General features: G+C 40.1%; 1 protein-coding gene across 1 annotated transcript in view; it reads right to left on the bottom strand.

Moving 5' to 3' along the window:
* Nucleotides 1–25945, bottom strand: part of LOC102009196 (chromosome unknown open reading frame, human C1orf87) — a 96462-nt gene that overhangs the window by 36395 nt on the left and 34122 nt on the right. Inside the window, 6 exon segments of the mRNA XM_013514369.1 lie at nucleotides 2328–2507; nucleotides 7718–7776; nucleotides 7779–7847; nucleotides 7850–7979; nucleotides 8592–8610; nucleotides 8612–8757. Of these exon segments, the coding sequence (XP_013369823.1) occupies nucleotides 2328–2507; nucleotides 7718–7776; nucleotides 7779–7847; nucleotides 7850–7979; nucleotides 8592–8610; nucleotides 8612–8757 (603 nt within the window).

Below are 25945 nucleotides of genomic sequence, written 5' to 3'. Positions count from 1 at the left end.
AAAGGGTTAAGCTAAACTGATCCCTTCAGAACTTCTCAGGCTCTCCAGCCACATGAAGTCTACACCTGACTTGGGTAATGTGTACAACAGCTAATAAATCGATGTATGTGAATCCACACTGCTTCAGCAGCCCGCCAAAAGCCATCATCACAGTGAAGATCAGTGCGAGGAATAGAATAAAGGTGTCCACACAATGAAGGTAACAGATACTTAACTTATTTCCATGCTATTCTTTGTGAAAGGTCAAAATTCCATTGATTTGAAGGGCAAGACCCATAGATTATCTTTGAGAACAGTGTTTGTTAATCTTGGAAGCTACAATGGTCTGTCAACTCTATAAATGGTAGCTATGTAGATATGATTATTTCTTTTTCCTTGGAAAAGAGACTATAGCTTCCAGGGGATACACACAAAGGTCACTGATTCTCTTTCCTGTACTCCAAAGAGAAGAAGAATTACTGGTCAAAAAAGAAAAACCCTTTGGTGTAGAGTTTTCTCATTCTACTCGGAGTGCTGTGTCCAGGAGGAAGGAAGCTGGGCATGACTGGTGTGGCTTCCTGTATCCAATGTCCCTTGGGCTGCAATTTGCCTCACATTCTGGAGAAACAAAATTCTATTTTACATGCAATACACTTTGAGTGAGTTCCAGATGCCTTAAGAGATGCCAGATGGCTCACAAAAGGCTGAGCAGCTTCAAGAAAAACTCACCCCATTTCCTTGGGTCTGAACTACAAAGTTACACTTTCAGGGCCAGCTGTGGGGAACAGTCAAGGTCTCCCTGGAAGGTAGGGATCCACGGAGGCCTCATTGACCATGGGAACAATCCTACTTCTTTCAGCTGTTCTGAAGTCAGACCCTCACCAGGTGGATTTGTTTCGAAAGTAGGAAACTAGCACTTATTTAGAGCATTGTATATCAGGTAGTATGCTAAGTACTTTCACATATTTATTCCATTTAATCCTCCCAATAGGTGCCACAGGTAGCTATTTGAATGCAGGTTTTCCAGATGACAATGTGAGACTCAAAATATTAAGTAAATATAATGTTCAAGTTTTCAGTGTTCCATTCTATGTACGTCTGGGAACATTCAGGCTTCACCAATGGTATTATTGTATCTGCTAATCTAACAAAGAATTGCTGCTCTTTAGTCTATTTCTATAGTTCTGCTCATGAGTATACTAAAGGCCACTGAGGGTGTGCACACTTTCCCTAATGAAACATGCTTGCATGTGTACTTCACTACACAAGCTCTGCCTTGCACAGCACACTGTAAATGAAGCTTTTGTCCTAGAATGAAAACTCACCTGCAGCATATGGTATCCTTTCCTTCATAGTAAAGTTCCCTGACTCTCTCAATTCTAATCTCTTTATACCTAGATGAAAGGTATATTCCAGTTTTCCAGATAAGACTCTTTTTTAATTTCTAATCCTCTGGAATTCATACTCTTTCCTGATAAGACTTTTTAAATTTCTAATCCTCTGGAATTCATACTCTTGAATAGTGGCATCAGTGGAAGCTCCAGATATCTTCCACTGGATGTAATTCCACTTTCAGGTTCTCCACTTCCAGAACATTCAGGTTAGGAGTCAGAACTCTCTTGGAAGAGTTCTGGCTCTGCCACTCTTACCCATGACCCTTGTGTGATAAAATTCCAAGACTCTATTTTATTTCATTTGTGAAATGGTGTAGGAATACAGTAGCTACCTAGATTTGTGGTATTTTGTAAAGGATTAATCTTTTAAGGAAACCATGCAAGTAAATTAGCACAGTGCTTGGAACAGAGTAATAATCCAACTGTGAGGTAGAGATCAGGTATAGCTAATTCAGTGACAGCAATAGTGACCATTATAATGTCACCTATATCCACAGTAGTCTTGGCTCCAAAATAACCATGAATTAGTGCAGTCCTAGATCCTCTTCCACAAAACATATCTGCACAGCTAATAAATGCTCCAAAGCAGTGTGCTGACCTCTGTCAGTAATAAATTACACCAGTCCCTAAAATATGGTGTTCCTAGGAATGAGATACCATATACAGGTCTCACTGGAAGCTAGAGGAAGATATGAGAAATGAATTTGGCCTTGAAATAATACTTGTTTTCCATTGTGAAATATCAGAATTTTGTCATATTTTCTATTAATACAAAACAGTTCACTGTGGTTCCTGGACCAGTTCTGCACATTACATAATTCTCTTTCTATTGCATTTTTCTCCTATCACACACAAACACCAATTATGTAAGGAATCCACAGCAGAACACATAATTATGCCTTATTAGTGTAAACCCAGTATTCTGAAGGAGCCTTTAAGATCAATTGTTGTTACCTCGAGTGGAGGAAGGCAGCCAGAGAATGAGTGACCTTCTCTCCAAAAGCTCAGGTTGACCTTTTCTATGTTGAGTTGGCCACTGACTATCCAAAGTACCATCTTTAGGATCTCCAGCAGGCTCTGGTCAGTGTCTGACAGCTGAGGCAGGGCACTGGGTGAAGGCACAGGGGACAGGTCCTGAAAAGATGGACCACACAGAGCAGCTGCATGTTTTCCTGTAGTGTTTTTCAATCTGCTCTCCACTGTGCACCCTGGAATCTAGCTGCTCAGCCTTAACCTTGGAACCGTAGCTGGAGCTTTATCGCAGAGTAACTCAGGTCTGCTCCAGAGGGAGCACCATGCTCCTCACAGAAGAGACCCACCTATGTGACTACAACATGGACCACAATTTTTAATCCACCTTTCTAGCTCTTTCTTCCAATTTGAGGGGAAACAAATAAAAAAAAATAGTTCCCTTTACCTGTTTAATCTTACTTTTCTGAAACTTGGATAATTATGAATGGTAAGCTGAATTTCCAAATTATTTATTGTTACAGCAAAGCAAAGCAGCTCCTGCCAGGCCCTGTGACCAGGGAATCTGCATGACAGGAAACCCCAAACCAGGCAGATGTGCTGCATCCCCTCAGCTCTGGTCTAAGAAAGCTTTGAAAGTGTTGGGAATGATCGTTTATTCACAGTCTGGCATGCTGATGTATGTAATACAGATATTCCTTGTTTACTGACTGAGCCAAGGTCTTGTGACTAGGTTGTTAAATGAATTATTTTCCCTGTGCTGTGTCACTTTCTTAGGGAATGTGGAGAACATCATACTTTGATTTATTTCTAATTGTATTTCTCTTTTTGTTAAATAATTTTATGGATTTATTGAGATGATAATATAATTTTTAGCCTTCATTTTTTTGACATATATATCATGTTTATTGATTTGCATATGTTGAACCATCATTGCATCCCTGCAGTGAAACCAACTTGTTCATAAGGAATACTACTTTTGATGTGTGGTTGAATTCAATTTTTTATAACTAAGTTTACTGGTATAATTTAGATATGCACGATGATTACATTCATCATTGTGAACTTGTACCTGTACATGGTATATCGTAGTTCCTCTTTTTTTCCCATTCCCCTCCCCCTCTTCACCCACTTTCCTTCCTTATTTACAAAGCTTTGTTGCCATTTTATTCTTTGTTCTCATTTTTTTCTCCCCACTCCATTCCCCTTTCCACTGGAACAGTTACTTTCTATTTCACAATATCTATTATACATTTTAGTTCTCATTTACACTTTCAGCTTCTTACACCAGAGACAATGCAATATTTACACATATGTGTCCAATTTATTTCACTTAAGAGTATGGTCTCAAGGTTCATCCATTTAGCTATAAGTGTCTCAAGTTTATCCTTCCTTAGGTCTGAGTAGTACCTCATTGTGTAAAAAAGCCATCTTTTTTTATCCATTCTTTAGTTGATGGGTATTTGTGTTGTTTTCAAAATTTAGCTATTACAGACTAATCCAGAAAGAATGGCTGTTATCAACAAATCAGTCAATAACAAATCATGGCAGGGCTGTGAGTGAAAAAGCACCCTTATCCGGGGCTGGGGATTTAGCTCAGCGGCAAAGCGCCTGCCTGGCAAGCGCAAGGTCGTGAGTTCGGTTCCCGGTACCGGAGAAAAACAAGAAAAACAAAAAAAAAAAGCACCCTTATCCACTGTTGGTGGGAGTGCAAACTGGTATGACCAATGTGAAAATCAGTGTGAAGCTTCCTTAAAAAGCTAGAACTAGAGGTCTCATTTGACCCAACTATTCTCCCTTCTTATTATCTTCTCCCAAAGAATTAAAATCATCATTCCACAGTGATATATGTGCATCTAATTGTATTTTTCAAATCCTAATTGTTTTAAAGTTTTTCTGTTTTTGTTTTTGTTTTTTTTTTTTTTTTTTTTTTTAGTTTTCTGAGACAGGTTAGCACTGCGTAGTCCGGGCTGGTCTTGCATTCACTCCGTAGCGCAGGCTGGCCTCCAATTTGTGGAAATCCTCCTCTTGGGTGCTAGTATTGCAGACATGTGCCACCACTAATTCAACTTTTCAGTTATTTCTTTCCCTTGCTGACATGTGAACGGATTGTTGGTTTCTGTACTTCATAACTTTTGCATGTGCTTGTAACGAGAGACTTCACTGATTGACCCACTTTGTATTCTCACTGTGTGGATGAGCTCATACCCACGCACAATTGATTCTTAGTTCATAGGGAGGATTTCATTTCCACACAGCTGCATAAAAACACACATCCTTGCTGTTGAGAAAGAGATGCCATGGATGCAAAAAACTTTCTTCTCTGAGGAGAGAGAAAGAGAAAGAAAGAGAGAGAGAGGGAGAGAGAGAGCACTTGAGACTCCACTTCTTGGTTACTTTTCTCTCACTGCTGAGACAAAATACCCAACATCCAAAATGAAGGAAGGAAAGATTTATTTAGCTCACAGTTTGTGGAGGTTTCAGTCCATACTTTGCTGGCTCCAAGGCAGAGTGGCACATGGCAGAGGGCAACAGTTCATGGTGGCAGAAAACAGGAAAGCAACAAGAGCAAAAAACGAAGAGTGGCAGAGAGCAAGCCTCTTTCTGCCCCTTATATTGTTTGCAAAACTACCCACCCCAGGTCAGGTGTAGTAGTCACATGCATAATCTTGGCATTGGACCATCGATCAATCAAAAACTCTGGAAGCCAGCCCCGTGATTGTATAAGGCTTTGGGAGGACATCTTAGACACAAACCATAACACTCCGTAAGCATGAGCCTCATTGGTGGAAAGGAAAGCCATGCTCTCTGCACCAGATGAGACATTAGCATGATGACCTGGCAGCTCCACCATTTAACATCTTGGAGGAGTCAGCATCTGCAGCCTGGGAGATGGCTCTTGCCCACCCTGCCGTGCTGAGCTGTTATCTTGGACTTTCAGTTTCTAGCCTTTGAGAAGGAAAGGTGTGTCCTTTACAGTCAGCTGGGCTATTGTACTTTATTAGGGCAGCCTATCTGCTTGGACATCTAGAACAATATGCCCACAAAAAGAGAGATGATACCTTTGGGTAGGATCACTCCAACCCTGAGCTTCTCTCAGGTTGCTCTCTGCAAGTGCTCTGCTGTGCTGTAAATCATACAAGAAGTTGTACCAAGTGAAAACCAGAGTAGCTTTCCATAATGTACTTGGAAATGAAGTGCAAAATTGAGCATCCTCATTTATTTCACACTGATGGGAAATAGGCTGCTGAGATAAAATGTATTTAGTAAATTTTACCATCAAAAGTTTTAAAAACTGATTTTAAAGTATAGAATTATGATTATTTGTAGTTTTTGCCAAATATTCTTATTACCTGTCTGGACAAAAGGTAAATTGTACTTCCTCATTATGCATGGTTGGGCCCAGCTCTGGCCCTGAGCTGTGAGAAGTGACCAGTTCCACTTTGAGCTCATGTGACACCCTTCCTTGCCCTCCCCTTCTGCCTCTGCCACTGTCCAAAATCATTCCAGGGAGCCTCTACCCACCTGGCTGCTGCAGCTAAGGTAATCCCAATGCCCAAGAGGACTGTGCCTGACTTTATTGAATGCAGCTTGAACTAAAAACAAAACAAGAAAATAAACTTTTGTTTTAAACCCCTGAGGATTTGGGTTGTTACTACAGCACAGCTAGCATAGCCTCTAGCTTCTCTCTCCTGCCCTCTCACATCACTAACATATAGGGATAATGGAAAAATACAGTAATGTTTGAATAAAAATATTATTACAGTGACACATTGCCATTAATCTCCCTCAAAATATGCTTCCTCACTTTAAACACACTCATCCATCATCCTTGCTACTGATTGAAGTAGCTCTGGAGTCCTCTTTTGTGAGTCTTTAGGAGGTGTGATCAAAAATAGAACGAATCCTGCTGTTGCATGCCATCCAATACGGCAGCTCATAAAGCATGATTTGGAGGCAGCCAGGACTGCACAACTACATAGCTATAGAAGAAAGGACTCTAGAACTGCTTCCACAAGAAGCAGGAACCAGGGGACGAGTGTGTTTGAAGGACTGTGAGGGGGATTTGTGGCAATGTGTCTTTCACTGTAATATAATTTTTCACATTTAAACATACTGTGTTTTCAATTATACCTTGCCTTTATTATACATGACATACTTATATTCAGATGTATCCAGCAGATTAGTTCATATTTTCTAGGGATAAGAATTTATGGGACTGGATGACAAATTTCAGGCAGATGACTGGAGGAATGTTATTTGGTTCCATGTTGGGGTTGGGTGGCACCCTGGAGTTTGAGCTGTCAGACAATTGCAGGGGGGAGGGTAAAATGAAGCAGGGAGGCCAGGTAGGATCTCTGATCTAGCCAGGTCTTGGGCTAGAAAAATGGATTATACTGAAGATTCATGAAAGTTGTAAATAAATTGACATTGTATTGCTAAAATTTCTCATAAATGCACAATGAATTCCATTATGCAGTTCTGGGAGAGGGGGGAGTCAACACATATTTGAGCACCCACTAGATGGTAGACATGGAACAGTAATTTGTATATATCATATTGCTAACTCCTGAGACACCACTTGTGAGCTGTAAAATGATGTGGTTTTGTGGCTGAGATAGCTGAGGCATCAGAACAGTAAGTAGAGAATGCCCTATGGCACTGAGCAGATGGGGATGGCATTAGAGCCATGGCCCAGGCCTTCCGTCTTAAGGCTTGCTCTGTCTGTGGCCTTGCAGTCAGTAACACGATTTTCTCCTTGTTATTACTCTTTCTTACTTTAGAGTACTTTCCCATGGCTGTGTGAATTTGCCTACCCTTGGACTACACTTCGGGTGTGAGTTTGCACACAGTGCCCGTAAACAGTGCCCAAAGACTCTGGCTATGTTGTTGGAGAACATGTGTCTCAGTTTCAGATCTGCCATTCATTACTTGGGTAGCCTGAGTCAGTTTCTTGAGAACCTCTGGCCTCAGTTTCCTAATCAGTAAAATGGTGGTGGTAAATCATATTTCAAAGACACTATTTCCTTTAACACTGAGGTCACAACATGTAGGTTTGCCTGCCCCGCAACTCTTACACTGGGGCACACAGTCTGCGTCAGCCAGAACAGACTCAAGTGGCTCCATCACCCTGAATCTGTCATCGTCCTCCCAGGGAGAGGAGCAGATGATGAAAGCCCTTGCAAGAGAAATCAAACAGAGCAAAGAGCCCTACATCTAGACTGTTCTGACTAGAAATTTCCGTGCATCAATATAAGTTTAAGGATCCATAGCCAAGGTGGATTTCAAGAAGGAAACAACCTCTTAACTCTATGACTTTGGCACAACTAAGGGACGGTAAAGGGAGTCATGTTGAGCATAGCAAGATGTCCTACCATTTTAAGAGAGCCACTTCTGGAGAACCTCTGGCAAAGGAGTTGGACTGTGGGCAACTACAGGGCATCTTGTGCCTCAGGAAGAAGTGGCTCAGCTGAGATGTGAGGAGGAATCCTTAAGAGATAGGGCCAGGCCCTTCAACTCTTCCTGAAGCTTGTCCAACAAGCTAGAACTCAAAGGATGCAATTTGAGTTTTCTTCTGACCAGTCGGGGAAGGAGCGCATCTTCTCTTGTTATTCCACTTGCCTTCTGAGCAATGTTCTAGCACAAAAACAGAGGGAAGGGTGAACATGACTCCAACAAAGGACAGGTGAAGGCCCAAGGAAGGATGAAGAGCACCAGATGCTAGCATCAGAGTGTCCTCCTGCACGCCTGGCTGGAACAGAACAGGAGGAGGTACCTCAGAGTGAGCATTCAGTCTGGGTGTGTCTTAGTTTACCTTGCCTCAGATCTGTTCTGCAGTAGAAGAGAAGAAGCAAATCTTCTCAGGGGACGCGTAGGCTCTTTAATGTCCCCCATCTGTCTTTTCTAAAATATCATTTTGATTATGTGAGAATTTAGAATAAAAAACCATAGAGACCAGTTGATCTCTTCCTTGCAGACCAAAGAATCCAAGATCCTGACTGAGTTAATCAGGAAAACTGTGGCCCTTCTGAGCTTGGGCACCTTTAAAAAGGACAGTGAGGAGGTCAGTTATGATCTGTAGGGCTTGCCTGTGAACTCTTCAGGGAAGCTTCCTAGAATGCTGTCTGGTGCGAGGCTCAGACTGTCTTATTATCTGCTCCACATCAAAAGAACAGGGAAGGAACGTGATCAAAACTGTAACTTGTTCATCCACAATGTAAAATACCCAGCAGCTCTTGGGCTACTCACCTCAGGCTGGCAAGAGTCCTGCCCTCTGTTCCATAGACCAGCCTCTGAGCTTCCTCCTGGGGAGGCCATGTACATAGAACAGGGACTGGTTTCCAGTGGGGACAAAGCTACAGTAGACATTTGCCTGATCAGAAATCTTGGAGAGATGAGAATAAAAGCAAAGAGCCTAGGAGGGGAAGGGAAAGAAAGGAGAACACGAGTGAGCCAACCGGCACCTTAAACACACTCCCATTCTAAAAGGACTTCTGCCCATGGAGTCACTGGATCACTGAATCTCCAGTGAAGAAAACGTGCACCAATACCAGTTTTGGCATTATACAGTTAACACGTTTGACAAATATGCTGACAAGTAGCCTCCTCCCATTTGTGAAAGATTTATCTCCTTATTTGCTGTTGTCTACTTTTTATTTTGCTCTTGATTTATATTCTGGGTTTCTTATATGAGAGAAACCATGTGACATCTAATCTTGTGTGTCTGATTTATTTCACTTAACATTATTGTCTCAAAGTGCACCCATTTTTCTACAAACGACTCAAGTTTATCTTTCCTTATGGCAGAGCTGTACTCCATTGTATATACATACCACATTTTTTTTATCCATTCATCTGTTGATGGACATACAGGATACTTCAAGATTTAGTTATTATGAATTGTGCTACTATAAACATGGGTATGCATGGATCACTGTAATATGATGTCTTTACCTCTTTCAGGAAAATATCTAAAAGCAGAATACCTGGGTTAAATGGAATTTCTAGTTTTGTTTTTTTAAAGGAATTTCTGTACTGACTTCCACAGTATTTTTACTAGCTCACAGTCCCACAAACAATGTAGAAGGGGTTCATTTTTGCCACATACTAGCGAACATTTGTTATTTGATTTATTGATAATCTGTAGTAAGATGAAATCTCAATAGTTTTAATTTACATTTCTCTGCTGGTCAGAAATGTTGAAGACTTTTCCATGTATTCATTATCCATTTATACTTCCTCTGAGAAATGTCTATTCATTTCAGTTGCTCATTTTTTTATTGGATCTTGTATTTTGGAAGGGTATAATTTTTTGAGTTCTTTATATATTCTAAATATTAATCCTTTGTCCAAGGAATAGCTGGTAAAATATTTTCCAATTCTGTATATTGTTTCTTCACTCTGATGGTTTCTTCTTTGGCTGTGCAGAAGCATTTTAATTTGATATGATCCAATTTGTTGATTCTTGGAATTATTTCTTGTGCCATTGGGATTCTTTTCCAGAAGTCTTTGCCTGTACTTATGTCTTCAAGAGATTTATCTATTTTATCTTCCAACAGATGATGTGTTTCTGTTTTAATATTTAGATATTTGATATATTTTGATTTTGGGTTAGTACATGGTGAAACATGTGGGTCTAGACTCAGTCCTTTGCACGTGGATATCTAATTTTCCCAGTGTCATTTATTAAAAAGGTACTTTTCCTCCAGTATAATTTGACTCTTTTGCCAAAGATCAGATACCTGAATATATACACGTTTTTTTTCTGCACCTTCTGTTCTGTTCCATTGATCAATATGTCTCTTTTCGTGCCAGTACAATGCTGTTTTTATCACTGTAGCTTTATAATATAACTGAAACTCTAGGATTATGATGCTTACTGATTTGTTCTCATTACTCAGGATTTCTTCTGCTTTTCTAGTTCTCTTCTGGTTCCATATGAATTTTAGGATTGTTTTCTCTAGTTCTGTGAGAATGGTTGTGGTTATTTTGATTCAAATTGCATCAAGTCTGTACAGTAGTTTTGGGCGTATGGCCATTTGACAATTTTAATCCTGACTGCTTAAGAATAGGAGATCTTCTTCACTTTCTCATGCCCTCTTTGATTGCCTTTTCCAAAGTATGGTAGCTTTTCTTGTAGGGACGTTTTACTTCTTTAGCTGGTTAATTATTTGTGTGTGGTTTATATCTAGATGTCCCCCAAAAGCCTCATGAGCTCCTTGATGGGGCTTCCAGGTGATTGCATTATGGGGGTGGTATGGCTGACTCGCTGTTAGGATGTGGATCCTGGTGAGAGGTGGCTCACTGGGGATGTGGGCTGGAAAGGTTTGTGCTCCTCCTCTGCTCCCCTCTTCCCTCTGCTTGCTGTCTGCCATGGCACTCCTCTACCGTGCCCCTCTACTTCACTGTTTCTTCTGTGGAGCTGGCCTATCCTGGACTAGCATATTAGCCAAAATAAATTACTCATCCTTTATGCTGCAGGTGTTGGGTATTGTGTTTCATTGGTGAGGAAAGTGATTAAGATGTGTCTCACTCCATGTAATATGATGCTCACATAGGCAAGTACTGTCTTACATCTTTCTGACCCCAGCATCAATATCCCAAAGATCTATTGAAAGGCAGAGAATCAGGATGGGCCCATTGGTGAACTACTTCAGGCCAACGCACTTTACTTATATAAATCACCCTGAGCTGGGTTGTTGTTTTCCAAAAGCAAGGAATTTTCTCAAAGTATCAGAACAGTAAAATTGAAAACTCTGATCTAGAGACTCAGAGTTTCTGCCCCTGGGAGTTTCCAGGGCACCTCTAACTCTCTGGTAGATAGGTTCTCTAATCTGGTTTACTTGAATCACAATGTACTATTTAGGTGCCATAACAGCCCGAAAAGACTTTGCCTTGTGTTAGTTTAAGGGTACATTTTTTATGATATAAATTGCAGATTTCCTCACAATTTGTCAAGTATGTATGTACTCTGATTTCTGTGGCTCTGCTCATATGTGTATAATAAAAATTATCATTCTTTTTCTCACTAAATGGGCATTTTGAGTGATACTTAAAGATACTTTCCTATATACTAGATGAGAGAGGAAATTACCCATGTATACTCGTAGTATCTGTGTAGTTTCAGTTTTTTACCCTAAAATTTTGGATTCACTTGGAATGTATCATGATCTACACCATATATGTGTCTGACACATGAAAAATAGACCCAATTTAAAATATCTGTGTGTCTATTAAATAGTTCTAGCATCACTGGTTTAAAAGTTCATCTTTTCCCTATTCATTTGTGGTACAAATGTTATCATAAACAAAACTGTGATACACTACATGACCCATTTTTGGATTTTTCTCTTCAATTTCACTGGTCTTTTATCTTGTGTCCAAGGCACTCTATTTTAAACATAGAAACTTTATGTGCTACTATCTTATATTAGTGCCTTAACCCATACCTTACTCTTCATTTCTTAACTACTCTTAATTATTTATTTTTCCAGAGTAACTTTATAATTATTGTAGTCAGTTCTAAGGCAAAACAAAAATCTAGTACTCCTTTTGTTTTTGAATTTCATACAGTTTATAAACTACCTCAAAGAAGAGTGACAGTGGGGCAATGCTATTTCTATTAAAAAGATGGCTTTTTCATTTTTCTTGAAAAAGCTGAGATATTTCTTGTTATGCTTATGCCTTGGGGTACGATTCATTTGTTTGGTTAATTTAGTTATGAACTTCTTTGCTACATTCTCTTCTATTTTATTATTCAACTACACTTTGTTCATATGTAAATGGGCATTGATTTCTACTTATTGATGTAATAACCTCTGGTTTGCCAAATTTCTTATTGCTTTAGTAGCTTTACCATTTGCTGAGATTTTGGATGTATAATCTTTCTGAAGATGACTAAACAGCTTAATTTCTTCCTTTGAAGTGTTACATGTATTATTTCTTTCTTGTTCAACTGTGTCACTAATATCTTCAGCCTAAAACTAGAAACTAGTGGAGTTAGTGCATACTCGACTTCCAGGTTGTAACGGGAAAGCCTCTAATATCTCCCACTGAACTAGATGTTGGCTCAATACACAGAGAGAAGTATTTTGGAAAGCAAAAAGATCAAGTCATAATTCTTATTCTCAGATTTGTGAAAGGAGACAGGCAATAAAGCAACCTGTTTTAATAGCATGAAAATATCAACTACAAGTTATTTACACATACATTTTGAAACACATTAGAAAAGGTACTTATCTGAGTCTTGGGAATCAGAAAATAACACTTCTTGGTAGAGCTTATTTCTAAGTGAGACCTTCGTATGATTAGAAATTAGTTAAGAAAAGGTAAAGGAAAGAGAATTTTATAAAAAAGGAATAGTACAGGCAATGGGTAGGAGACAAAAGGGAACAGAGCTCTTTTCGAGGGATGGATGGGAAGTAAATAGAGTAGATAGAGTTGGGTTGGGAGGGTAGGTCAGAGCATTCAAATTTTATGTTAGCCAAAGGGGATTTAACAATGGGTCTTGTGTGTTTTAAGCAGCAGCAACACTCCATCAGTGGTTTCAAAATTCTTAGGAGAGGCAGTTTCTATACCCCTGATGCACTGGTATCATGCCTGGCCACACAGTTTGCTTTAGCTTGTGAAATTTTAGTGAGTACAGCACAGGCAAAGGCTTAAAATATACTCATTTGTTTTGTTTAATCACCACAGGCAGAACCTGCCTTGAGGAGCAAACTGGATTCAGAGTAAGAAAAACAGAACAGACCTCAACCAAAGCTACAATTTAGAGCCAAGCCCAGCCAAATCCAACAGAGAGCAGTCAAAGCTGCCTCGGCTCCCTCCTGTGGACCTGAGCGTACTTGATCATTGTTATGAACTGCTGAGTACTGGACAGTTTGTTACACAACAGCATTTATTACAACTGCTGGCCAATAAAAGAAGGAAGTATAGAGACAGTTTGAAGATCACTAAAATCTCTACTGTGATAGAATGGTGGTCTGATGAGGGTGAAAACAGAAGAAATAAAAAGATAATTTGAGAGGCATGAAGGAGGAATAACTTAAAAGATTCCATGATTGCTTGGCTATCAGAGCTATAAAGAGAGGAGGAAAGCCTGTCCAAGCTTCTAGCTGATACAATTGGAAGAATGGAGGGATCATTCTGTGAGACACAGACCACAGTAGAAGAATGGTTTGAAAGGCCCTGCTTTCAACATGTTGCATCTGAGCTGTGAATACATGCCCAAATAGGAGGTCCTTGACATCCTTCTATTCATCCACATGAATAGGATAGCACCATGTGTTTCTTGCTATTATGAAGAACAAGCAAGAAAACACAAGCAAAGGGGCTTTGGAAAGCACACTCTACCAACCAGCTCTGATAATTGGTAAAATGAAAGCACTTGCACTTTTATTTTCATGATGCCAGGTGTAAAATGCACACTCTAATTTTATTTCTGAAACCGTTACTGAGTTTGTTGCTAGCCATACATTCTTTTTTATTTTAAAAGAATAAAAAATAATAAAAAAATATTGAAATGATACAGAATTTCAAAAAACAAGATGATATAAATTCAACAATGGTTGTTATATTGCATAGTTGTCTTCAGAGTAGTTGTTCAGATTACCATACTTAAGCATGCAAAATCATTAAAAAAATAAGCATTAGAGTCTATGCTCACAAGTGAGATAAATCAGACCCACATGTGTAAACACCGTATTGTCTCCCTGGTGTAAGAACCTAAAAGAGTAAATAAAACCTGAAAGGTACAATAGATATTATGAAAGGGAAAGAAACTGCTCAAAAGGAAAGAAAACTGGGATGAGGGATAGGAGACAAGAAAAAAAGAAGGAAGGGAAAAAATATATATATTTATACACATACAAGATAGCTAAGATAATTGTACTACTAATTTCTATTAGTTTATTGAAAGGAACACACATTCTTTTTAGTTTTTCTGAGAGAAGGTAGAGTTAACATTCCTGAGAAAAGATATACCCTTATGTTATATTATATACCTATATAACATTATGTACTATTTTTCAAGGACTTACCCACAAGAAGCAGAATTTAGAGGAAAAATATCATAGGGCTGATGGGCAGAAGAGCCAAGCTCCCTTCTCGTGTGACATTGGGCAAATCATGTACATTCTCTAGACCTCTCATTTGTTGTTTGTGAGAGGAAGGTCTGCACTTGTTAATTTGGTAAGATGTCTCACTGTTCCTACGTATATGAAACAATGGATTCTCTTAATATTTTCAGCTTTCCTTACCTTTACCAGTAACTCTTTGAATTCAGTCTTTTATTTAGCACTTGCTCGTCCTAACTCCCTGAGCTCATTCTTTAACAGCAACTTCTCTTTTAGAGTGAATTCAGCCAGTCCAGACTGCCTACTAGGTCCCAGGCAGGGAGACTTATTCTCATCCGTGTACGAGTAATGAGGATCTAGAAGGAATTCAGTTGCTTAGTTCCCGTGACTGCAGCAGGATTCCACTTACCACTTAGTCAGGTGGTAATGAGGGGCTTTGGCCCAGGCACTGTGGCTGCCATCTGGCAGGTGGCATTGCATGCTTTCCTGGCAGACAGAGGCAATTACCTCCCCACAGCTTCCACAAGGCCTTCTTGTGCTTGGTGGCTGAGTGTTAACCCTTCTGAGCTTCCACAAAACCCTGATGCATGTGGGAGGGGAGGGTCCCCTCACTTATGTCTGGTTCACGGAGCCAGCAAAGAACTGAGGTTCAAGAACTGCCCCCCTGGACACTGTAACCCTCATAAGGGCAGGTGCAGAGGCAACTGGATCTATTAGAAGGTGTATCAAGAAACTGATTGACTTAAATGTGCATAAAGGATTTATTAGATGAACAATGTAATATCCATATGAAGGGACAAATGCAATTGGATGATTCAGAACCTAGAACCTGGAATTGAACTGTAGCTTAGCTACTTTTCAGCTTTATGACCTTGGTGAGGAAAGTGACTTCTTTGATTTCTCAGTTTCCTTACCCAGGAATTGAATATAATAAGAGTTCCTCCTCACGCAGTGCTTGGGAATAGTAAATTAACTAATATATGTAAAGACTGGTGCACAATAAATGTTAAGTGTTAGTTCTGAATGTTAGTCTCCCAGAGCCATTAAGGATGATGCACAGAATGAATATTTTTCAAGCCAAGGAGAGAGTTCTTGACATGGAATGAACCAAGAATATATACATAATAACTCTCATTCTGTATCTATGCATGGAAGAAGGCAGGGAAGGAAGTTTCCTTTTTTATTTTCTTCTTATGTATATTCTTTTAGCTTTCCAAAATTTTTATGTGATTATGTAATATTTTATTATTAGAAAGGTCTATTAAAATTTAAGTGAGAAGAAGAGAGACAGAGTGAACAAAACCAAAAATTATCTGCACACTTATGAGGGGCTTTAACTTTTCCAAGTTTCAGTTTTATCATATTATGGTGGTAGAAATTACAGTGGCACCCACCTCAAAGGGTTAATTCTAAACAACAAATAATAAAGTTTACCAGAAATCAATGTCAATAATAAGGTGTTTTATAACTGTAGTAGTATTACCAAGGTCATCTTTGGAGAGCAACAAAAGCAAGAAGAAACATATCAATTCCAGAGTCAACAGTAGGTAAAATTCAGAGGTCTTTGGAAGTCCATACTAGGTTATTTTACCCCTGCAGATTTGTTACCTCTTGCTTGAGAAAAGCCCTAAATTCAAGGACCAATCACAAGAGAGAAGAAAAAAAAAGACCAAACAAACAAACAAAAAACCAAACTCCACTAAACAGACACTAGGAGAACTGAATTCCACCTAGGTTGGGGGAAGTCACTTTCATAAGTGGACATCAGTGTTCAATTCAGCCTTGCCAAGTGCAATCTGAAGCTCATTGCTGAGCAACATCTATTCCAAACTCATAATCCTTTGCATGGTTCTTAGGATCAAAAGATCACAGATCTATAGGCATTTATTTTCTCAGATGACTGAAGACTAGCTAATACTGCAGTGATCTAAAAAGGGCTATCGAAATCACAAAGTAAAAATAGTGTGCTTGGATTTGCTGAAACCTCTCATTAGTATTCTACTAAAATGTTTGGCTGTCACTTAATGCTCGGCAGCACTGCACAACTTCTACTCTACGGGTCCGTTTAATTACAATTTCAGCAATTTTTGGGAACAATACTTTGTTATCAATGAATCATTAGTTCTGTCTTGATTTATATCTAATTTTTGATTGCTGCTATGCTTACCTTTTAATTAGAAATTACTAATCATTTAGATTCCTTGTTATCAAGTAAATTTGTTGTGGATTGTTTGATTGATCATTAACAGAATGTAGCAATGTATATTTCTATCAAGACAGTTTGGGGCCTGTAATTTTCTTACATTTAGGCATGGCTGCATTTGATTTTGAAAAAAAATGACCTCCTGCAGTGTGAAAGCAGACAGAATCTCCTGCAAGCCTGAACTTTGTGTAGTTAGTGGCATCCAATCACTGTATTTATTGCTGAGTATTGAATTAACCAGAGGCAACATAGGTTGAACAACTCCATTAGTGGCCAACAAAGATGCAATTGACAAATGACTTCGGAATTTATTTTCAGATTGAAAAAATTTGTTTCTATTTCCTATTTCATGCAAAATATATTGACTTCCGTTTGTAGATGTGCATGCTCATGTGAGCCTGTTTTAATCTGTATTTTCCTAATAAGTTACCAAGAAGAGCAGTGTGTTTTTGTTACTCACTCTGCTGTCCACATATGTGCTGCTGAGTGCCCCTACTGGGAACTGCTGAGTGTCTTTCAATTGTTGAGTGCTATCTGTGTGCTTGGTGCCTGGCTGTTCACCATCACCTGGAAGGTTGCTGCTGTGTTGGCAGAGACCTCAGAGGAGCTGGTGGACCCCTCTCGCCTGCCCTTCAGGGCCCATCGTGGGTTTCTTCAGTGTTATTGGTATGCTTGCCTGTGGGTTCTTCTCTTGCCAGCTGGGGAAGAACAGGTATGTATCTGCTGACTGTCAGGACAGAGTGCCATGCACTTGGTCATGCAAGATGCAGGTGTTGGTGTGGCTGTATGAACATAGGGTTGCAGCACTGAGCAGGGCTGGCTATCTGTCATCTGCCGCAGACAGACCATCATGTTACGTTCATGGGGCTCATTCTGCTTCTACTCTTCCCAGTACTCATAAACACAGTCGCCCCATTTGCTCTAAAACTCTTACTGTAAGTAGTGGGCAGTGTGAGAAAGAAACACTCAAGTTTATCACATTTCTATTTATAAATGTAACAGGTATTTTTAGCCATAGCACTTGGAGAAGCAAGAAAGTCAAAGGGTTCACCAGGCCCCCTGTGCTGGCTCCTCAGCTTCTTTACCTCAAGATGGCTTTTGCCCTCAGCATGCCTCCAGTTCCATTTAATATTGAGCAAAGGAACCAAGGAAACTACTGTAGGAATGATATTAAAAATATAGATGATAAATAAACTCAACCAAAGATCAGCCTTATTTAATAACTAAGACTTATAAATGAGAACAATAACAAGGCATCATTTCAAATATAGAAAATTTCTTTGAAAGTAAGAAACCCAAATGTTAATGGCCACATAAGACATATAATCAATCCCTGAGGTAGGCGAACTCACAAAACATCTTAAGTTTCAGACAGCTGAAATACCTGATGAGATAGAACAGCTTTAAGAACATGTACCAAGCGAAAGATGCAAAAAAGAAACTAAAAATTTGAAATATTTAGTAACACTTGGATGTATTGACTATTTCTATATTCATATGATGTCATATATGAAGCCATTAAAATAATGATGAATAAATCTAATAACATGAATAAATGTCCAATTATAAAAATAAGTGAAAATATGATTATTTCAGCTATGTAGAATGTATGCATATAATGTAAGAACATTAGGTCTAGAAAAATGTACAATAGAAGTTAATAGGATCTCAGGCTGGTAGAACTTGGGATATTATATTATACTCTACTACAGTATATTTTTCATATAATATCCCACAATATTACTCTAAGTTTACTATATGAGACTCTTTTATAATCAGAAAAAATGAATTTCAAAGTAATTATGCACTGAACGTAGAAGGCACTTTATATACTCTAGGTGGAATTACTGATATGTTGGAAAAGATTCATTTTAAAAGTTGACATATTACTCTGAACATAAAATAATTGCTCCAGAGTTTGTTGATTCAAATGAGGTCAAACTATAGGGAGTGATTGGATTGTGTGTATATTTTTTATGATCCCCCCCCTTTTTTTTTTTGGTCTTTTTGAGACAGGGTCTCACTATGCAGTTCACGCTGGCCTTGAGCTCACTTTGTAGCCCAGGCTTGTCTCGAACTCACAATGATCCTCCTGCCTCAGCCTCCCTAGTGATGGGATTACAGGCTTGCTCCACCACTCCCTGCTATAGTCACCCTTTTGTAGTGGTAGCATGAGAAATAAAGAAGGTCTGAGGAAGTCTCTGATGTATGTCTACATGTACAGGAGGAAGTATAGCCCTACGGAAAGTTAGGAAGAAACTCCCAGGGAGAGGGAAACCAGGAGTCTGGGGTCTGGCGGGTGAAAGGCTGCTCTGCCACTGACCTCAGTTTCACAGGCTGCTGACAAAGGGGCGTGGGAAGGGTCTTTTTGCTTTAGCTGTCAGCAAGTTGTCTGGAGTTTTGGTAAGGGGAACTTCAGTGAGCTCATGGGGCTGCGTACCAGCCTGAAGAGTACTAAAGACAGGACAAGAAGAGGGCTAAAGAGGGGACAGCACGAACATGGGTGTGGAATGAGGGATTTAAATGGGCATTTGTTGTTATTGTTTAAAGATTGTATGGGACACACTAAAATGCTAATCCTGCTTGGTGGCTCATCCCTCTAATCCCCATATGCTGGGAGACTCAGGCAGCAGGATCCCAAGCTGGAGTCCAGTCTGGGACACTTAGTGGGACTCTGTCTCAAAATAAAATTTTTATTTTTTAATTTATTTTTTTCCAAAATAAAATTTTTAAATAAGGCTGAGGATGTACCTCAGTGTGAAGGCCCTAGGTTAATCCCCAGTAATGAAAAAAAACATGCCAGTTGTGAAGAGCCAGCTGAGCAAGAGAAAAGGTGAGTATGGCATTGAAGAAATACTACAGACCCAAAACAGAGTAGGATAGGAAACAGAGTAGAATGGATATGTTGTCGTGGCGTGGGTGAGTTTGTAGGGAGATTTGTGTGTTTAGTGACAGAGATCGACCAGACTGCTGATAGTCTGAGTGTTTTCCTGCTAACCAGGTCCAGTCCCTGGGGGAAAGGTGAGGCAGGGAGTTTGAATCAGGAGCAAGAGCTCCGAGCCAGATGATAGAAGGCGTGGAAGAGAGTTGATCAGAAGAACAAGGCATCTTGTCTGCTAAGCTGGCAAGCTCAGATTTCCATGGCCTCAGCTTGGGAAGGTAGACATTGTCCCCTGGGAGTGCCCCCGTTGTCCTGGAGATGTAGAGGCTAAGGTTATGGCCCTCACACAAGATGGTATTTTGCAGGAAAGTACAGTGGAGGACAGATAGGGATGTTACAGGCAGCTGAGTTAGATAGAAATATTATAGGCAGTCAGACAGGACCAGACCCTTGAAGGAGCCAACATGAAAGACAAGATACCTTGTGAATGGAGACACTTGTTGTGGGCCAGACCTGAAGACAAAGGACTAAACAAGTGTACCCACATACCTCCCTAGGTGTAAACATCAGGGACTGATATTCTAAATAGGTGCAACCACCTTCAAAAAGCCAGAAAGAGTCAGTAGTCCAACCCACTACAGCAAAAGCCCCTGTTCTATATTCTTACCCGCTTGCTGTGTGACTCGCTTCCCTGTTTGATCCCAGTTTGCTCAATTTTACCTGAACAATTATACTTGTACTCTTATTGGCTGACCATAGTTTTGTCCCACCTCATGCCCACCTTGTAATTTCCCATTTGCCCCCTATCTTGGACCCGCCTCACCTTAGGGTTTTGCTCTATAAAGTCCCTGGGAATGACAGGGTCCTTGGCAACCCACTTGGGCTACCTTGTCTCTCTCTTGAACATAACTTTTTTCTCACAATAAATATATTCTGCTCATAACCTCTGTTGTGCCTAAAATTCATTCTTCAATTTTAGAGAACAAGAACTCATCCCAGATACCGTTCAAGTTGGGAATTTTTATTTTCCTGTATCAGGAAGACCAGATATGCAACAGAATTTCTGAGTCGGTATGTGACAAACAGGTCTCGAAGTGAGAGAAAAGGTATTAGTTCCCTGGTCTTAAGAAACTTAGACTTTATTTGGCTGTATGAAAAGAGCACCAACAATAAAATTAACAATGAGTATAGGCTTGATTCTAGAAGTGGGGGACAGTGGAAGCCCTTCCAGGAGGTACAAAGGGCGGAAGGGATTATGGGGGGCTTCCAGGCGCTGTTCAACTCTGTTCTTTGATCTAGGTGTTCAAGCATTCAGTGAGTGACAGACTTCTGACATGTGCCATTTTACCTAAATGAAGATATAGTTTTCTAAAGTGTTAAAATAATTGTTCTAAAATTTAAGATATTAACATAAAACATACCATACGAACACATGTTGAGTGAATGTAATAAAAAATTAGTAGTACTTGGCATTCATAAGAAAGCGAAATATCTGTGGTCTGCAATGGCAACAAAAATAACTGCATTGCTGAATATTACATTACATGAGAATCACAATTTGGCCATTTATACCTTAACTTTTTTCTCAAATCAACTATCAATAGGTACTCATATTCTCATTATAGAAAGAAGAAATTAAGGTTCAGATAATTCATGTGACCTTTTTATTCCTACTGGCTTTTCTGTAATGGATTTAAGGCTTAAACCTAAATCTACTTGATGGTTCAATCTCAGATCCCATCACCAATAGAGTTGGGGGAATGTGCAGGCATATTTTAGGAATTTGTGAAGAACAGGCTGCCAACCAGGAAAATTATCAGTTCGAAGGAAAAAGAAAAAAATGGTCCTAGGGCGGAGAGTTAACCCTTTTGCCTGTAGTAATCACCTTTTCAGAATCCTTTCCAGGGTACTCTCAGGACTGAACTACTGAGAAGTTCCAAGCTGTATCTATCTTTTAAAGCAGCCACAGAATATGACAAAAACAAAAATAACCTGTTAAATCTGCTTCAAGAAAAATCTATTTTTTTAAAAAAAATACATAGCACTTTAAAAATTAACATGAAAATGACTCTCCAGCTGATAAATGCCATGTGTCTGCAGTTAGCACAAACAGTTCCTCAACACACATTTGTTGTTATCTTGCTCACAGATGCACAGCTTTTTCTTTGGATCCTATATGAGCTACCTACACTACTGGAAATAGAAATTTGCCATTTCAAAAGAAAGAGGAGAAATGCCATCAAAAGAGTCTTGAAAAGGAGAGACAGCTGGCTTCCACGTGTGTACTTCTGACCTTAGTGGCTGCTCTGGGGGCCATGAGAATTTAGTGTCATCCAGGAACCAGAGCAATTACAGGATCACTGGGGTGCTGACAGTAAGTGAGGGGAACTGTCCAATTATAACCCTCCCACTGGGTTTGTGCTGCAAGCCAGTTCTCTTGCAGAGCTCAGGGTCAGTGTGAGATTGCATCCTCAGCCCAAGGTTGTGAAGGGCCCGTGGTCCTACCCCCATGTGACCTCACCTCGCCAGCCTTCCCATTTGATGTGGATCATACTCCTGCCAAGAGCATGCATCTCAGATGGAGGACCCAGGGGACTCTGTGAAAGGTCACCAGATGCCATTCTAAAGGTCTGCCAGCCTTGGCAATGACTGAGTGCCACAAATCTCCAAACCCAGATTTACAGGTCCCAGCCCTCTGGAGCAGGCAGCCAGAGAGTGCTGCACCTTGAGGGGGGACTGACTCCAGTCTCTGGAAGCCTGTTCTGATTTGCAAGCCATAAGAGATCATCGACACAACCAGGCCTTTCCTCTTCATAAAGGAATACCAAATAAAATAGGAAAGGGGAGGGGATATGGCTAAAAATGTCTTACCAGACTTTTCAGTGGAGCTGAATTGGGAGCCAGTGATAATGTATATATCAAATGTTTTATTGTGACAAAGTATGATGGGTTTGCCTTTTGCTTGTTTTTTTTTTCTTCCGTGCCACATTATTAATCATTATCATAGAAATGTGGCCTGCAGAAAGATCTTAAAAGTATGTTAATTTAACTTCTAAACCTAGGCCTGAATCATTTCTTCATCATTTTCATTATACCAGCTACTATACTCTAAATACTTGGCTGTGTCACCACCTACTGAGGAATTCACATCAGTAAGTTATCCCAACACTCTGCAAAGTAGGTATTGTTACCTTTGCACAGGTGAGGAAGGGGCTTAAGTAGCTGTCGAAGGTCATCTTTTAGCAAATAGAATTCCAGAACTGGCAACTAGATCTGTATGAGGCCAAAACTTTTGCTCCACACTCTGATACCCATACTTTACAAACTATCTAGCATTAAACAACAGGATTTTTATTCTGTTTCTTTTTAAAGACATTAGTCAATGTTTAAAGGAATCTGATTCATCCTTAACCTCATTTTTGCAGAATACCTGAGTGACTATTTAGCCATTTAATCCTGTATAATTTTCCAGAGACAAGGACATCATTACATTTCCCAAATCATTCCCAAAGTAGCTCTTTCTTTCTCCATACTGTTAACCGAAATATTAATCAACATGATAAAAGTTTATTTTTTGTGGCGTTTGCACTGCAGTGTTTTACAGAATAAAACTGATTTCTCAAATTTGGGCTGCAAAATTAGTACCCAATTCAATGAGCATGATTCTTTAGTAAGATGTCCTTTTAACTTACAAAAGAATATCTCAATAGTCTACTGTCCTGCAAATCTTCATGCAATGTTGTGGAGATGGAGACAGTTGTTATTACCCTCTTAGTTAGAGTTGTGTTGAGCATCCAATATACCCATTGTATTCAGACTATATTGTCGTCAAAGACTTCATAGTTAAGTCTGGAAGCAGAGAATTAAACAGAAAATTATAATATTGTGATAATTTTAAAATGAGTTATGTAAAGAGATATATGGAACCATAGAGAAGGGTCAAACCAATCTACTTAAGGAAGATAGAAATGGCTCCATGAAGAAATTACCAGCTGCTAGAGGAAATAAGAGATGGAAAAATATTCCATGTAGGATGGTGTAATGGTTGATACGTTGTGTTAACTTGAGAAGTTCAGAAGCTTAACTAGGCAACTCAGCAAGAGGCCAGGGTCCTCATTTTGTAAACATCTTCATTCTGTGCAAGAGGAGGGCTGAGAAATGGTGTGAGTGTCACACTCGTCCTAGGAGGTGATAGCCTGCTTACAATACAAGGGAGGAAAAGGGGCTTGCCTCCCCCTTTTGCTCTCGTGGCTTTTGCTGTCTTCTGCTGCCTTGAGCTGTTGCCCCTATGCCATGCCACCCTGGCTTGGAGCCAGCTGATTGAGGACTGAAACTGCCACAAACTGTGAGCTAAATAAACCTTTCCTTCCTTAATTTTTGGCATTGGGTATTTTGTTTCAGCAAGGAGAGAAAAGTAACCAATACAGAATCTGTTGCCAGATAAGTAGGGTAGTTGCTGTGACTATATCTGACTGTGGTTCACAAGCCTTTGGGAATGGCTTGTGGGAAGAGTTTGGAAAGGTCTGGAGATGTCGCCTAAAACACTATAGGTACACTATAAGGTGTTCTGTGTGGGAGATTCTGGTCAGAAGACCAGAAGGCTGATAGAAACCCTGGAGGTAAGCACCAGTCTTGGGAGGTTTCTGCTGGGAAGAAGGACTGTATTGGTTGTTGGACTCCAGACAATGTGTGTTATGGCTTGGCAGAAAGTTTGTCTGCATTTTGCTCATGTCCACAGACTTTGCCTAAGACTAAGATTAAGGGTGGTGGACTAATTAATCTTGTAGAAGAAATTTCAAGCCATTCAAATGTAGAGACAGTGAAATGGCTATTTTGGGGGGCTTTTAACCATACTAAGGTTGAGGATCAAGAGCAAAGAGCCCAGTAGGATAATTTAAAACTTTGTGATTTTGGCCAGAAAGGAAACTCCAGTAAAGCTGTGAACTACAAAGATAGAGCTGATGAGATCTCCATTATTGAGTAGGGACAGGAGAATATAAATGTCCTGAGTGCATCACAAAAAGTAATGTCTCCACCCTTTGCAGCCTCAAAACTGCAAAATTCTGACTTTACTTTGAGAAGAAAGCCACAGAGTATCATGATCCAGAGTGGCAATGGCCACACCAGGTTCCAGAATGGTGGCATCACAGAGAGTTTGTTCCTCAGAATTGGATTCACAGTGCCCAGTGATCCAGGTGCTCAACCCGTATGACCAACAAAGAGGAAAGCCTCACTACTTTTCAAGCTGACAGCAGACCTTGGCATCATTCAAGTGGTGCCAGTTTTAAATGCATGCACAATGCAAGAATTATGGTATTAAAGAGGCTTCCACCCTGATTTCAGGAGGCCTAGGAGACCAGGCAGTGTGCCTCTTGAGAGGGCAGTGTGTGAAGCTGTGAGTGTGAAGCCAAAGGTGCAGTGGAGACACTAGAAGTCTGAAAAAGCCAGGAATGGGGATCATCTAAGGAAAGCTGCAAGGAAGGAGCAAAGTGGGCCTAAGAGAGAAGCTGTGGGAGCTGTAAACACCAGAAGTGCCATAGGGGTGGAGTCACTCAAGCCCCTTGAATTGTTGCCCCTGTGCCATACCACCCTGCCTTGGAACCAGCTGATTAATGACTGAAACCTCCACAAACTGTAAATTAAATAAACCTTTCCTCTTACTTTGGGTATCAAGTATTTTGCCATAGCAATGAGAAAAATAATAACCAAGACAGAAGGTGAGCAGGTTCTCTTAGAAACAGTAGCACCTCTTCACAGGGACCCTCACACTACAGGTACATAACCATTCAGTGTGCTGGGTGATAAAACAGATACTTGGCTAACTCTGAACCTATTGAACTAGAACCTCTGAAACAGGAAAACAAACTTACAATTTTAGAAAACATCTCAGGGATAAAAGTGTAGCTCAGTGACAGACTGAATATTTAACAAGCATTAGGACCTGGCTTCAATCCCTGGCACCACCCAAAACAGTAACAAATACTTAGAAAATATCTCAAATAGTTCATATGTACACTAAACTCTGAGAAACAATAGCACAGACAATAAAAAAGGAAGGTATTTTCCAAAATTCTACTGAATTCATTCATAATTTCAGACAGTAATCTACACTGGTCATAGCTGTGAACTTTATGTCCAAAAGACTTGATTTAAAATCTCATCCCCAGGAGCAAGTGCTCCAGGAGCTGCTGGTCCCATGGTTCAAGTCCATACTTTTCTCACACTGCCATGGGTCCCAGGTGAAACTCGTGGATAGAGCCAGGTATTTGCCATCTACATCCTGAGGACAGAACAGGTGACCCAGGACCCCACTGCCATTATAGACTGAGTCTCTCCCTTCCCTGCATCCAGGGCAGAGAGGAGGTCCTCACTCAGAAGTCTCAGGGACTTCTCTGACTGGAGGCAGGGAGTGCAGCCTCTCCCAGTGCCCACTCACCCTGCGCCC

This window comes from Chinchilla lanigera, unplaced genomic scaffold (assembly GCF_000276665.1).
Source record: "Chinchilla lanigera isolate Chin_1 unplaced genomic scaffold, ChiLan1.0 scaffold00022, whole genome shotgun sequence".
Classification (NCBI taxonomy): Eukaryota; Metazoa; Chordata; class Mammalia; order Rodentia; family Chinchillidae; genus Chinchilla; species Chinchilla lanigera.
The sequence above is the reverse complement of the archived record's forward strand: the minus strand, read 5'-3'. Positions and strand labels throughout refer to the sequence as shown.